The sequence below is a fragment of the Rhincodon typus genome, chromosome 17 (genome assembly GCF_021869965.1).
Source record: "Rhincodon typus isolate 14 chromosome 17, sRhiTyp1.1, whole genome shotgun sequence".
In the NCBI taxonomy this organism is placed as follows: Eukaryota; Metazoa; Chordata; class Chondrichthyes; order Orectolobiformes; family Rhincodontidae; genus Rhincodon; species Rhincodon typus.
In genome coordinates, this window is record NC_063348.1 from 38,460,667 (window position 1) to 38,473,943 (window position 13,277).

The 13,277-nt window shown below is 40.9% G+C and overlaps 1 protein-coding gene across 1 annotated transcript; it reads left to right on the forward strand.

The window, feature by feature from the left end:
- Positions 1 to 5,812: 5,812 nt before the first annotated feature.
- Positions 5,813 to 13,019, forward strand: LOC109912558 (uncharacterized protein C11orf91 homolog). The gene is made up of 2 exons (XM_020511990.1): positions 5,813 to 6,122; positions 12,919 to 13,019. The coding sequence occupies exons 1-2, from the start codon at positions 5,813 to 5,815 to the stop codon at positions 13,017 to 13,019; spliced, it is 411 nt and encodes a 136-aa protein (XP_020367579.1).
- The last annotated feature ends 258 nt before the right edge of the window (positions 13,020 to 13,277 follow it).

Below are 13,277 nucleotides of genomic sequence, written 5' to 3' on the forward strand. Positions count from 1 at the left end.
AGAATTCAGTGCATTACAGTTTGTATATTATAAACATATACCTGCCTGATACAGCTGAGCTCTGTCATGCACAAGGACAGCTTCTTCCTCACTGGAAGATTGCTCTCGCTCCTCAAACATTGCCTCACTGCCTGCTACAATTGTGCAGGGCACAGCACACCAGGTTAACGTGGTGTGATGAAACTATGCAGGAGGACACTCTCCAGAGCAGTCAAACAGAATCATCAACAGTCCTATATTCTGCTCCACCGTATAGCCCTTTTTGAAAGCATGGCAACGTTGTACCTGCGCTCTGCATCAGTCAGAGGCTTGCACCTTGGTGCCATGAGCCATGGTCACAGAGGTTAGTCCGTGTCACTCAGTAACCAACTTTGTGGGACACCCAGGCCCTCGAATGGACCAGGCACATGAGAGTGTTCCAGAATGAGTGTGTCATGGCAGCTGCCAGAGTAGCAGGCACATACCGCCAGGAAATAGCAACAGTGATCACAGATCACCTGAATATTATTTTTATTCATTCATGGGATGAGGATGTCGCTGGCCAGGCAGCATTTATTGTCCATCCCTAATTACCCAGAGGGCAGTTAAGAGTCACCCACATTGCTGTGTGTCTGGAGCCACATGTAGGCCAGACCAGGTAAGGATGGCAGTTTCCTTCCCTAAAGGACATTACTGAACCAGATAGGTTTTTCCCCTGACAATCGGCAATGGATTCACAGTTATCATTAGACTCTTAATTCCAGATATTTTTATTGAATTCAAAGTCCACTGTCTGCCATGGCGGGATTCAAACCCTGGTCCCCAGAACATTTTCTGGGTCTCTGGATTAACAATCCAGTGATAATACCACTAGGCCACCACCTCCTCTTCATTAATAGAGTTGATGAATTTTATAGCATTGTGATACACCTCTCTGGGTGCCACATGTGTATGGTCATTGGCAGCCTGCATTGGAGGGAAGTGAGCTATCTTCTCGGATCCTACTGCCCGGGCTCTAGCACTGACCTTGGGGTAACGAAATGAACCAGTGTGATCTTGCAGAGATGGCAGCAGTCACTGTCCTGATGCGTTTGTGGGTACATGACTGAGATCCTGCACATGGCACTTGGAAGGAGACAGACGCATAGAAGCTCAAAGCAGTTGTCACCCCACAGCCAACAGGAGAGGGTGGCCTCCTACATCTGCCACCCTCAGGTCCTATTCAGCACCTGGCATAGTTCTAACAGTATCTTGGGGGCATGGGGAGACTGAACCTCACTCATCCCCAGGAAATGAAGTTAGGGCTGAAAGGCTGGGCCTTCTGGGGAGCCCATGCATACAAAGGAGACATGCAGATATAAGCTCTCCCTGAGCTGTGTGCTCCTTAGTCTCTATTATGGCCTGCTGCTTGTCACCAGCCTATTGCTACCTGCATTCATCTTTGCCTGCTGAGAAGTGTTACCACTGAGACCAGGAAACCTCCCCCCCACCCACCCCACCCCCACCAGTGGAAGGATGCAAGACTCCCAATGCAAAAGGCCTGCATTGGGAAGACAAGGAGCTAAGGAGGCTCTTAGGTCTCAGACAAACCATTGTTGGCATACCTGTAAAGTCAACCAAGAATTTGTATCAAAATCTCTAATGGAACTTCATACAATGTCTCTCAAACTTGGACATAAGAGCCACTCAACTGCAATGACTCTTGTTATCATGTCAGAGATTGTGCTGTTCATGCACCAGGAGCATGAACCACAGACACCAGGAGCATGAACCACAGTGCTCATTGTTCATCCTTCTGGATTTTGAGTTGGCCTGCTCTGGTGAAGAAAAAAAGATTAACTGAAAATAACACGTCAAACCAAATCAAATTGTTGCTATTGCACCTTCTGTGGTTAAAGAGAATAGAAGGTTAATAAAATTACCAATGTATTTGTGAGACAGACATCTGCTTATCACAATCCTGCACCCTACAAATTTTATACAAGGCAGTAATCAATTGTCTATTGTTCTATCTTGTCCAATGGGATTTCTTATCTACATTGATGCCTTGGTAACTAATAGAGATACAGTAAACATTTATATCTCTGCAATACACAGAGGCTGAGGCTTTCCTCATCTGACATCTGGGATTGAAGATATCCTCGTTTTGGAAAATGTTTGCAGATTCCTCCTGTTTGATTGGAATAGGGAACAAAGGAAACACAGACTATAAACACTGCTATGGTTATAAATGGACAACAAATGTATTGTACTACATGTGTAAAGAAAGCAAGAATTTGTCTAATTTTATATATTTGATCAAAGCAATCTCAGGGCTTCATAAAGTTTTACAGCCAATACAGTATTTTCTGGAGTAAAGTTTCTGTTTAATGTAGAAAACACAGCAGACATTTGCACAAAGCACAAGCAACAGGGATAACAACCAGATAATCTTTTAGCAACAAGAACAGAAATCATTGGAGAAACTCAACAGGCCTGGCAGCATCTATAGAGAGAAAACAGAGATAATGTTTCAAGCCAAGTGACCTTTCATTAGAATCATTCTAAGGGTCATTGGGCATGAAATGTTGACTCTCCTTTCTCTCCACAGATGCTGCCAGACCTGCTGAGTTTCCCCAGCAATTTCAGTTTTTGTTTTAGATTTCCAGTATCCATAGTTCTTTGGTTTGTTTTAACATTTTAGTAACAATGATTGAAAGATATATCTTGGTGAAGGACATTTGTTACGAATTCCCCTGTTCAGATATCATTAGTAAAAATAAAAGTAATTCAAAGCAAAATGCTGCAGATGTTGGAAATCAGAAATAAAAATGGAAAATGCTGAAGAATCTCAGTAGGTCTGGCACCATAGAATCCTTAAAGTGTGGAATCAGGCTATTTGGCCCATCAAGTCCACACCAGCCCTCTGAAGAGCATCCCACCCAGACCTACTCTCCTACACTATCCCTGTATTTACAATGGCTAACCCACCTAGCCTGCACACTCTGGTTAATTTAGCACAGCCAATCCACCTAACCTGCACGTCTTTGGACTATGGGAGGAAACTGGAGCACCCTGAGGAAACCTACGCAGACACAGGGAGAATGTGCAAACTCTGAGCCACCATACCACCAACCTGTGAACAGCGTAATTTAATGTTTTGAGTCCAAAGACACATCTTCAGAGCAGTTCAAACTCTCTCTGTCCACAGGTGCTGCCAGACTTGCTGAGTTTCTCTGGCATTTTCTCTGGCTGTTGGAAAAGTGACTGACATGTAGTTATACCTGATAAAAATTTTTTTTAAATTTCAGGTCTAGACTTGGGATCTCGTTCAAAGAACCAGTAAAGGCATAATGGGCTGAAAGACAGCCGAATGTGCCAAATGAGCCTATAGGTTCTTAATGTTAAATAACAGTTGAATTGAAATGCACTTTCTTCTTAACTCCCATAATATTAAATAATGCTGCAAGTTGGGGGTGGGTATTAAAGTAGAATCAGTTAGGCTTGAGCAAATGTCTTGGATAAATGATGTCTGACAAGCTGTTAAAAAGTGGGCAAAGCAGCTGTGCTGACCGAAATAGGCAGGGCAGGGGATGCATAGGGAAACCTCAGTATAGGTGGGGAGAAGAAATCCTTGTGGCATCAGGGAGAACAACAAAACCTCTATAGAAAACAAGAACAAAATAAGTATAGCTGGATTGTGTGTGGCCAGGATGTTATCCAGAACAGTTAAAAGAAAGCGTTTATGTTAAATTAGGACCTTGCTCTTCTTAAGAAGGGCAGGCTGGAGGAATACAACAATGCAACTTGCTGCAGTTCCTGCATTTTTAGGGGTGTGACTTTGAGCTTTGAAAATCAGCTGCTGTGTTTTTATACCAGTGGTATCTCTCAGGGTTGACTGAATGTCCTGTAAAACCCCTTGGGGCATTAAGCTGTTAAAGACAACTCGTGCTCTCATAACCCATGGAGATAAAAACGGACTTTTGACTGCTTTAGTTCGTCAAGGAAATTATTTATTGAGTTTGCAAATAGTATTGTATTTTTCTGCTATGGCTCCTGCTTGTAGCTATCCCTGTCAGGATATCTGTGCTATGCCTCGCTTATCTATCTTGGCCCACCCACTGTATTTGGTCTGTAACCACCCTCATATCTGTCATTGAACTACACCTTGGTCAGCCCTCTTTCTGCTGTTTTCGTCCTTTGCTTTTTGCAGAGATCTCTGCAGCTTACTCTAATGAAATGCCTCAAATGTTAACATTTCTTTTTCAGGATGCAACTTATTAAGAAAGGCTTTTCCTTTGAATTGGCATTCTTGTGAAATGTCCTGATGAGCACAAGACAAAAAGCTTTGACAAAATGTATCTTCTTACAGCAATATTCACGCTATATTTGCTCTTGCATTTGTCTTAGAATTATTCAAACACGTTCAAAAATACACATCCTACATGCCAAACAAGGAATTTGTTCAGGGATAAGGAAATCAAGTGAGGATAAAAGCAACAGGCGTCTCGGTAATAACATTATTTTCATTGAATTTTCACCATGGAGAAACTGTTATCTGCTGTGAACTTCCCTGTGTAGTGTCATCACAGCACTCACTTAGAGAGACTAGGACGCATCCCAACTTCAATCCAATCCTTGAAAGGCTTCAGAAAAGATTTGCAAGGATGTTACTGGGATTGGAAACTTTGAACTATTGGGAGAGGCTGAATAGGGCTTTTTTTTCCCTGGAGTGTCAGAGGCTGAGGGGTAACCTTATAGAGGTTTATAAAATCATGAGTGGCTTGGATAGGGTGAATAGCCAAGGTCTTTTTGCCAGGGTAAAGGAGTCCAAATCTAGAGGGCAGAGGTTTAAGGTGAGGGGGAAAGATTTAAAAGGGACCCGAGGAGTAACTTTTTCCAAGCAATGTTGGTGCATGTATGGAACAAGAGGAAGTGGTGGACACTGGTACAATTATAACACTTAAAAGCCACCTGGATGGGTATGTGAACAGAAAGGGTTTAGAGGGATATAGGCCAAATAATGGCATTTGAGACTAGATCAGTTTAGGATATCTGGTTGGCATGGATGAGTTGGACCAAAAGGTCTGTTTCCATGCTGTGTAACTCTATGACTCTATGGCTATGACAATACTGTAGATCTGTTAAAACGCATGCAAACAATGGAGGCAGTAGAAGATTCAACATATTATGTTTTCCTGTCACAGATTTAATGCGTAGGAAGAATATCACTGTCCCCCATTTGATTATTCTCTATTGATCCAGTTTAGGATCTATTGCCATGGAAACTGCCCTTGCGATTTAGGTCATTTTACTCTCAAAGAACAGTCCAGCTTATTTACTGTTCATTGTGGTCTGTCCACATCTTGACAAATGCACTGACACCACAGCGATCAACAACCAGCACTAATTGACCATTTAACAAATAAGGAACTGATCTCAAGCAAACTCTAACAGAATGAAAAGATGCAACTTGGCCCAACAGAAATAAAATACTGAGCGTTCTGAGGAAGAGTCGCCAGAACTAAAACGTTCTCCTTACAGATGCTGCCAAACCTGCTGAGCTTTTCCAGCAATTTCTGTTTTTGCAACAAGTTTATACCACAATCGAGGTAACAGCATTGAAGCTCTGGAGCCAATCAGGGCCCAGCTTATGAGGGAGGTGTGATTGTTTCCTGGAATGCTGGGTCAGAGATCCATCACTGCATTCTAAAGTCTCCAGGTGCATCTTTTTAATTTAAAGGTAACCTCAAATAGAATGCAGTGATGCAAAAAGGATAATTGCGCTAATGGAGAGTGTCACATAAGGGGTATTGGAGATCCACGCAAAGCAATTTTCAGCCAAGTAGAAAGAATGAGCAAAAAGGCACCCAAGTATTTCCCATCGCTTTACGACACCAATAGCAGCGCCTCGTCTCTGAACAGCTTTAACATCTGGAAGAATCTGTTCCCCACACAGGAAATCAAGGAAACCAAAAGCCCAAAGGCTTCCCTGTGGCCACGGGGACTGGCAGACAATCCTTACGAACCCTTGAAATTCTTCTCCCCGCCAGCGGGTGGGGACTCGGCCTGGAGTGAGCTCGATGAGATATGTGAGCTGGATATCCGATTGAAGGAAATGGAACTCCTCACATTAACTGGGGATGGCTTTGATTTGAGAAGATGTGAGTTCTGCCATTAACTTTTACTTTTTTTGAAACTGTTGCCTTTCCCAGTTTATTACGTTCACATCTTCTTCCAATGTTCATTGTACTTGTGAGAATCAAGACACTTTCAAAACTGAAGGTCTTGAGATCTGATTGCAAATTACATCAGGGCAATAATTACATCATTGGGGATCACCTCCAAACATGATTTTGATGTGATTTATTATTTCCACATGTACCAAGGTACAAGGGAAAGTGTTGTCTTACGTACTTTACAGGTAGATTGTACTGTACAAATGCATCAGGGTAACAGAACAGAGCACAGGATACAAGGTTACAGCTGACAATAATGAAAAATCTGGTAATTTAATTAATTACTCTTTTTAGGAGCTTACTGTATGCAAAATACTGCTACTTTTCTCAACAATATGACAATAAGCATAATTCAAAAGTTACTCATTGTCTGTGAAGTGCTTCGTAACATTGAAGGTCTTAAAGAACATATCAAAATGCAAGCCCTCTCTTTAAAGTTGATATTTCTTGTACAATTTCTGTTCATCATTTCTCTCCAGAGGTGATATCTCCTCACTGAAGCTGTAGGTGTCCTGTGACATCTTAACAGAGAGTCTGCATATGCGAGCCTCAACAATGAATCTTAACAGACGAGTCAGCAAGAAGTGAAGCACTTCTTTTTGCAGGGATATGGGACCGGAATCCTTTAGAGATGGATTTCAGTCATTCCTTTCTCCAACAGTTCTGGAACACGAAATGCCAATTTCAATTAAATACTTTAAATCAGGCACAACTTTTCTTTCAACTCAAATTCAGTGCATTCGTGTGGGCTGTTTGACCAAGAAACAAAATGTATCTGTAGACCTTTAAATGATAATCGTTTGTTCAATAAGGTTATTTGTAATTAAATCCTTAAAACGTCCCTAGGAGTGTCTCCTCGTCGGTTAGGAGCAAGATTTTCTGCTTGGGTTATAATCTTGGATATAAACATTTTTTTCTCAATGTCAAAAATCTTATTTTTCCAATTTTGCCATATTTTCCCAACTGACCGATCATTGCCCACGTCATTAAGGTGCTGGGAAAATTCTGTAACATTATTTTTGTTCTCTGTTCAAATGGCGGTCTGACCCACAGTCTCCACCACAGGTAGAGCAAAGAGGTAGTTCCTGAATGCATGCCAGCCAGAACTGGGATCAAATCCTGTGCTGTTAACACTATTCTGATTCAAACCTTCCATCTGGACAATTGAGACAACCAGCTCCCGAAGAAGTCTGTGTTGCTGTAGCAACATTCAATTTTATACTTAAGTTGTAAGCTGAAGCTACAAGCAGTGACAGTAATAGTTTTATTTCTTTTTCCTTCCATGACTTACCAGAATCTCTCCCAGTCTTATTGACTGTCACCAGCACAGTGTTGGAAGGATTTACATGACGAGACTGAACTTCTCTGAGTCTGTTACAAACACACTTTCCTGGACATTAGGTCCTGAAGATAAACTTGGACCCAGAGCTTCTGAATTAGAGGCAGGGTCTCTATAAGACTTCTATTTTTTTAAACCCCCATAAGATTGAGCTTATCCAAATCTCTGCTGCCTGGTTCCTAAATTGTAGAAAATTTCATTTGTTCTTTGGCTCTGAATTTGGTAGTCGACAATGAGCCTTAGTCCAGCAACACCTCAATTTAAGAATTAACATCCTTGGGCCTGGATTTAGTCTGACTGATCATCTTGCCCACTTTCTGAGATCCAACAGTGAATTCCTATCAGTTCCACTTGGGGAAAGTTTGACAATGTTACTTGTACCTATTGGAAGTCCTGCCTGTCAAGAACTTCTAGCCAATCAGAAGCTGGCAGCTCACCATTGCTCACTAACTGGAGCAGAGCTGATTGGCCAGCAGTTGCTGACAGGCAGGACTGCTATCAATGTGCTCAACAGAGGCCCAGGACTGCTGGAGGGGAGAGGCCGGGTCAGCTGTCAGCAATAGTGGGAATGGGATCACAGGAAGGGAGGTTTCTGGGGGTGGCTTAAAGCAGCTGGGTCACTCAATCACGCATAGAGTGACTTCTTCCTGGGCAGTCATTTTACCAGATAGTCTTTGGGAAGCATGGGAAAGCTTTGCTGCTCCCTATAATCCTTAAACCACAATTGAATTGCAGTTGGCTCACCTGAGAAGGCCAGGAATTCCATGTCAGCTCATTCCACTGTCCAAATTAATTGGGAAGTCTTTCTGCTGCGGAGAGAGCAGTGCAAGGTCTCTTTGAAGGTTCAATGGGCCAGGCAGCCATGTTTTCCACAAAAAAAAGTTGCATTTAATCTAAGCCCAGTTCCTGGCCTCATCTCTCCCTTTCTCCATAACCTCCTACAAAGCTAATGCCAAAATGCTAAACAGAAGTCCCTGGCTTGTATTCTCAACAGAACCAGTTTAAGTGGAAAACAGCCAGGAGAAAAGCAATCCAAGATAAAGAAAGAAAGGTTTGTATTTATACAGCTTCCTTCATGACTGCAAGAGGTACCAAGGAAAATTTCTGATGCTCAGGAATGAAACATTCACCTTGGAAGGAGTGCAGTATAAAGTGAAACATGGACTCCAATGATTAAGTTACAAATAGGGATTGAACAAACCAAGGTCATATTCCCCAGGATTTGCATGGGATTACAGAGCACAGATAGCACTGGCAAAGAAAGGACTGTAGGAAAAAGGATAATCAGCTATGGATAACAAAGAAAATAAAGGAGGGTATCAAACTGAAAGCTAATGCATACAAAATGGCAAAGACTGTGGGAAATTATGGGATTGGAAAATCTTTAAAGGTCAATAGAAAACTATGAAAAATGCTCTAAAGAAAGGTAAGATAAATTATGAGAGTAAACTAGCTCAAAATGTAAGTTTCTATAAATGTATAAAACACTAAATATTGGTCTTTAGAGGATGAGAAGGGCGTTTTAAGAATGGGAAATGAGGAAATGGCTGAGGCATTGAACAGATATTTTGTGTTAGTCTTCACAATGGAAGGCACAAATAACACGTCAGGAACCGATGACAAGGAGCTACAGCAGATGAGGACTCAGAAACAAACATTATCACGAAAAAAGTAGTGTTGGGCAAGCTGAAGGGGTTAAAGGTAGACAAGTCTCCTGGGCCTGATGGAATGAATTCCAGGGTGCCAAAAGAGATGGCAGGAGAAATAGCAAATATACTCCTGGTAATTTACCAAAATTCACTGGACTCTGGGGCGGTTCCAGCAGATTGGAAAACAGCAAATGTGGAACCACTGTTTGAAAAAGGAGGCAGATAAAAGACAGGTAACAATAGGCCCATTAGTTTAATTTCTACAGTGGGGACAATGTTTGAATCTATAATCAAGGAAGGAAAAAGCGAGACATCTGGATAGAAATTGTCCCATTGGGCAGACACAGCATGAGTTCATAAAAGGCAGGTCATGTTTAACTAATTTACTAGAATTCTTTACTAGAATTTCCTAGAATTCTTACGAGCGCAGTGGACAGTGGGGACCAGGTGGATGTGGTATATCTGGATTTCCAGAAGGCATTCAACAAGGTGCCACACAAAAGGCTGTTTCATGAGATAAAGGTGCACGGCATCATGGGCATGTATTAGCATGGATAGAAGATTGGTTAACTAACCGAAAGCAAAGAGTAGGGATAAATGGGTGTTTTTCTGGTTGGCGGTCAGTGGCTAGTGGTGTGCCTCAGGGATCAGTGTTGGCACTGCAATTGTCTACAATTTATGTAGCTGATTTAGAGTTGGGGATTTGTGTAGTGTATCGAAGTTTGTAGATGACGCTAAGAGGAGTGGTAGAGCAAAGTGTGTAGAGGACACTGAAAGTTTGCGGAGGGATATAGATAGGTTAAGTGTGTGGGCGAAGGTCTGGCTGATGGAGTACAATGTTGGTAAATGTGAAGTCATCCATTTTGGTAGGAATAACAGTAAAATGGACTATTATTTAAATGGTAAAAATTGCAGCATGCTACTGTGCAGAGGGACCTGGGTGTCCTTGTGCATGAATCACAAAAAGTTGGTGTGCAATGCAACAGGTAATTAACAAAGCAAATAGGATATTGTCCTTCATTGCTAGAGTTTAAGAACAGGGAGGTTATGCTGCAGATATATAGGGTGCTGGTGAGGCCACATCTGGAGTGCTGTGTACAGTTCGGTCTCCTTAATTGAGAAAGGATGCTCTGGTACTGAAGGTTTATCGGTTGATTCCAGAGTTGAAAGGTTCGGTATATGAGGAAATATTGAGTAGACTCGTTGGAATTTAGAAGAATGAAGGGGAAGCTTATAGAAACATGTGAAATTATGAAGGGATTAGATAAACTAGGAGCAGGAAGGTTGTTTCCACTGGTGGGTGAATCTAGAACTAGGGGCCATTGCTTCAAAATACAGGGGAACAGATGTAGGACTGAGTTGAGGAGGAACTTCTTCACCCAAAGGGTTGTGAATCTGTGGAATTGCCTGCCCATTGAAGCAGTTGAGGCTACCTCCTTGAATGTTTTTAAGGCAAAGATAGGGAGATTTTTGAATAGTAAAGGAATTAAGGGTGATGGTGAACAGGCAGGTAGTGTAGCTGAGTCCACAAAAAGATCAGCCATGATCTTATTGAATGGTGGAGCAGGCTCGATGGGCCAGATGGCCTACTCCTGCTCCTATTTCTTATGTTCTTATCTTCACAGAAACGGTTTATTCAGTAAAAGTAGCACATACAGCTTTTTATGCTCCATTCATCGTTTCTTATCTAAATTGACCATTGTGACCATGTATTCCATTCACTCCGAAATAGTTGGCTAACCTCCTTTTTAGACAACTAACTGGTGGTTTGATCAAAGTATTCAAAATATTGAGGGGAACAGATGCAGAGAATTTTTTTTTCAGTACCTGCAATAATCTAAACGTTAGTGCCAGATCTTTCAAGAGTCCAATTAGGAAACAATTCTTTTTGTGAAGGATGGTAGGAACTCGGAATAATCTTCTGCAAAGAGCAGTTGATTTCAGATTAATAGTTAAACTTAAAACTGGGATTGAAAGTTTTTGGTCTCCCATGGTAATGGGGGATATGTGTAAAGGATTAGATTTAGGTTTAGATCACAAAGATGTAGGTCATAAATCAACAATGCTCTTATTGAATGCCAGAACAACCCGAGGATTAAATAGTTTCCTCCTGCTCCCATGTTTGTTTGCATGCAGTAGTTTTTATAGTATACTGTCTGTTGTAATATAGTAAATGTAGCAACCAATTTGCATAATGTGTGTTCCCACAGACAGCAATGTGATCATAACCAGATAATGACCAGGCTTTGTGACGGTAGTGGCTAGGCCAACAGGAAGAAGTCTCCCGCTCGTCTTCAAAATAGAGGCAAAGGACCTTCAGACAGATTCTTGGTTTAATATCTAATCTAGAAGAATGTCAGCTTAGCATTTGAAATCTGGGCTGAAATACTGAACATTTAAAGAAGTTTGACCTCAATCATGAGATCCTTTTAACAACTGAGATACAATCACTTTGATCAAATTGCTCCTGCCCCTTGATATCAACGTGGCGATTTAGTTCTGTGCAGCCAGAGGAGCATGTGTCAGGCAAATAGTGTCAGGACCATTTCAAATTGGCTGCTGTTTAAATACAAATCATCTTGACTGAAATTTCAGTTTAAATCCAACATCCTATATTTACCGAGGAACAAAGGAACAGGAGTAGGCCATTCAGCCTTTCAAGCCTGCTCCACTTGGAAGGAAATAAAATAGATCGTTGCTAATTTATCTCAACAACAAATCTAAATAAGTTGGACTAATTTCAGACAACCTCACAGGCTCTGGATAGCAATAACTCTTTTGCGAATAAAGATATTTTGAATAGTAGTCACTAGTGTAATGCAAAAAAAAAGACAAATGAGGACAATCAGATGAACTGTTTTTGTTAGCTGGGATTCTAACCAATTTTGCCTTTTATCAAAACGAATGCATACGATATGGGTGTAGTTATATTTATTTCCCATCCCTCACTGTCCTAGGGAAAATGGTGGTGAGCCATCTTCTTGAACTGCTACAGTACTTGGGATATAAGGATACCCCTGGACGGTCAGAGAACAGTTAAGAGTCAACCAAATTTCTGAGAATCTGCAGCCACATGTAGGCCAAGCCAAATAAGATTGGCAGATTTCTTTCCCTAAAGGACTTTGGTGAACAGGTGAAGCTTTACAATAATTAACAGTCATTAGATGGTCACCTTTTGATTAACATTCCATTCCAAACTTTTATTGAAATCATTTTTCTCTACCTGGTGGAATTCAAACCCATGTTTGTAGAGTATTAGCCAAGGATTCTGGATTACTAGTTCAGTGACATTACCATTCTGTCACTAAGCTATCCTTTAGATAGTTATGTGGATTTTTTTTTTACATTGATGGCATTAAAGCAGTGCATTGCAAGATAACTAACCTGTAGCTCATATATGTTACGTAGAATCCGAAGCACTGAAATAGGCCGTTTGGTTTCACTGGTCCATGCCAGAGTTGTTGTTTCAGATGAGCCAATATATCTTTATCTGACCTTATAAACACATTCTTCAATTCCTTTCTCTCTCATGTGCTTATCTAACTTTTCCTGTATTACATCTAGACAATTCACCAAGATTACATGATAACACGTTCCACTTACTCACTATTCAAATCTACCATTATTTTGATATTACTCTTTCTTCAATGTGTGACTATAAAATATTAAAAAGGTTTTATTTTGACTAAGACTAATACTATTATGGAAAACTAATCAGTCTACTTCTCTACAGATAAATTTCTGAAAATGTTAAAGGATGAAAAGATGCAAGACATCAAGGCAGCTAAGGAGAAGAAGAAACAGATGATAAGGGAGAAGGCAAAGAAATGGTAGCTGTCCAATTATTCTATAACAAAGAAATTTCAACAACCTGTGGGAGCAACCACCAATGTACAATTGAAGATTAATATCAGAACAGACACAAAGCATTAACTCAGGTTGAATTATTCACCGCGTTTTTTTTATTTGTACCTACGTATCTCATTTCAGTTTGTACCGTCAATTTCTCTTAAAAATATCAAGTTTTAATATTCTGTCCAATAAGTCTGTTTTGCCATGGGGTGAGGTAATTTGCACATAATTTAAGCAGTG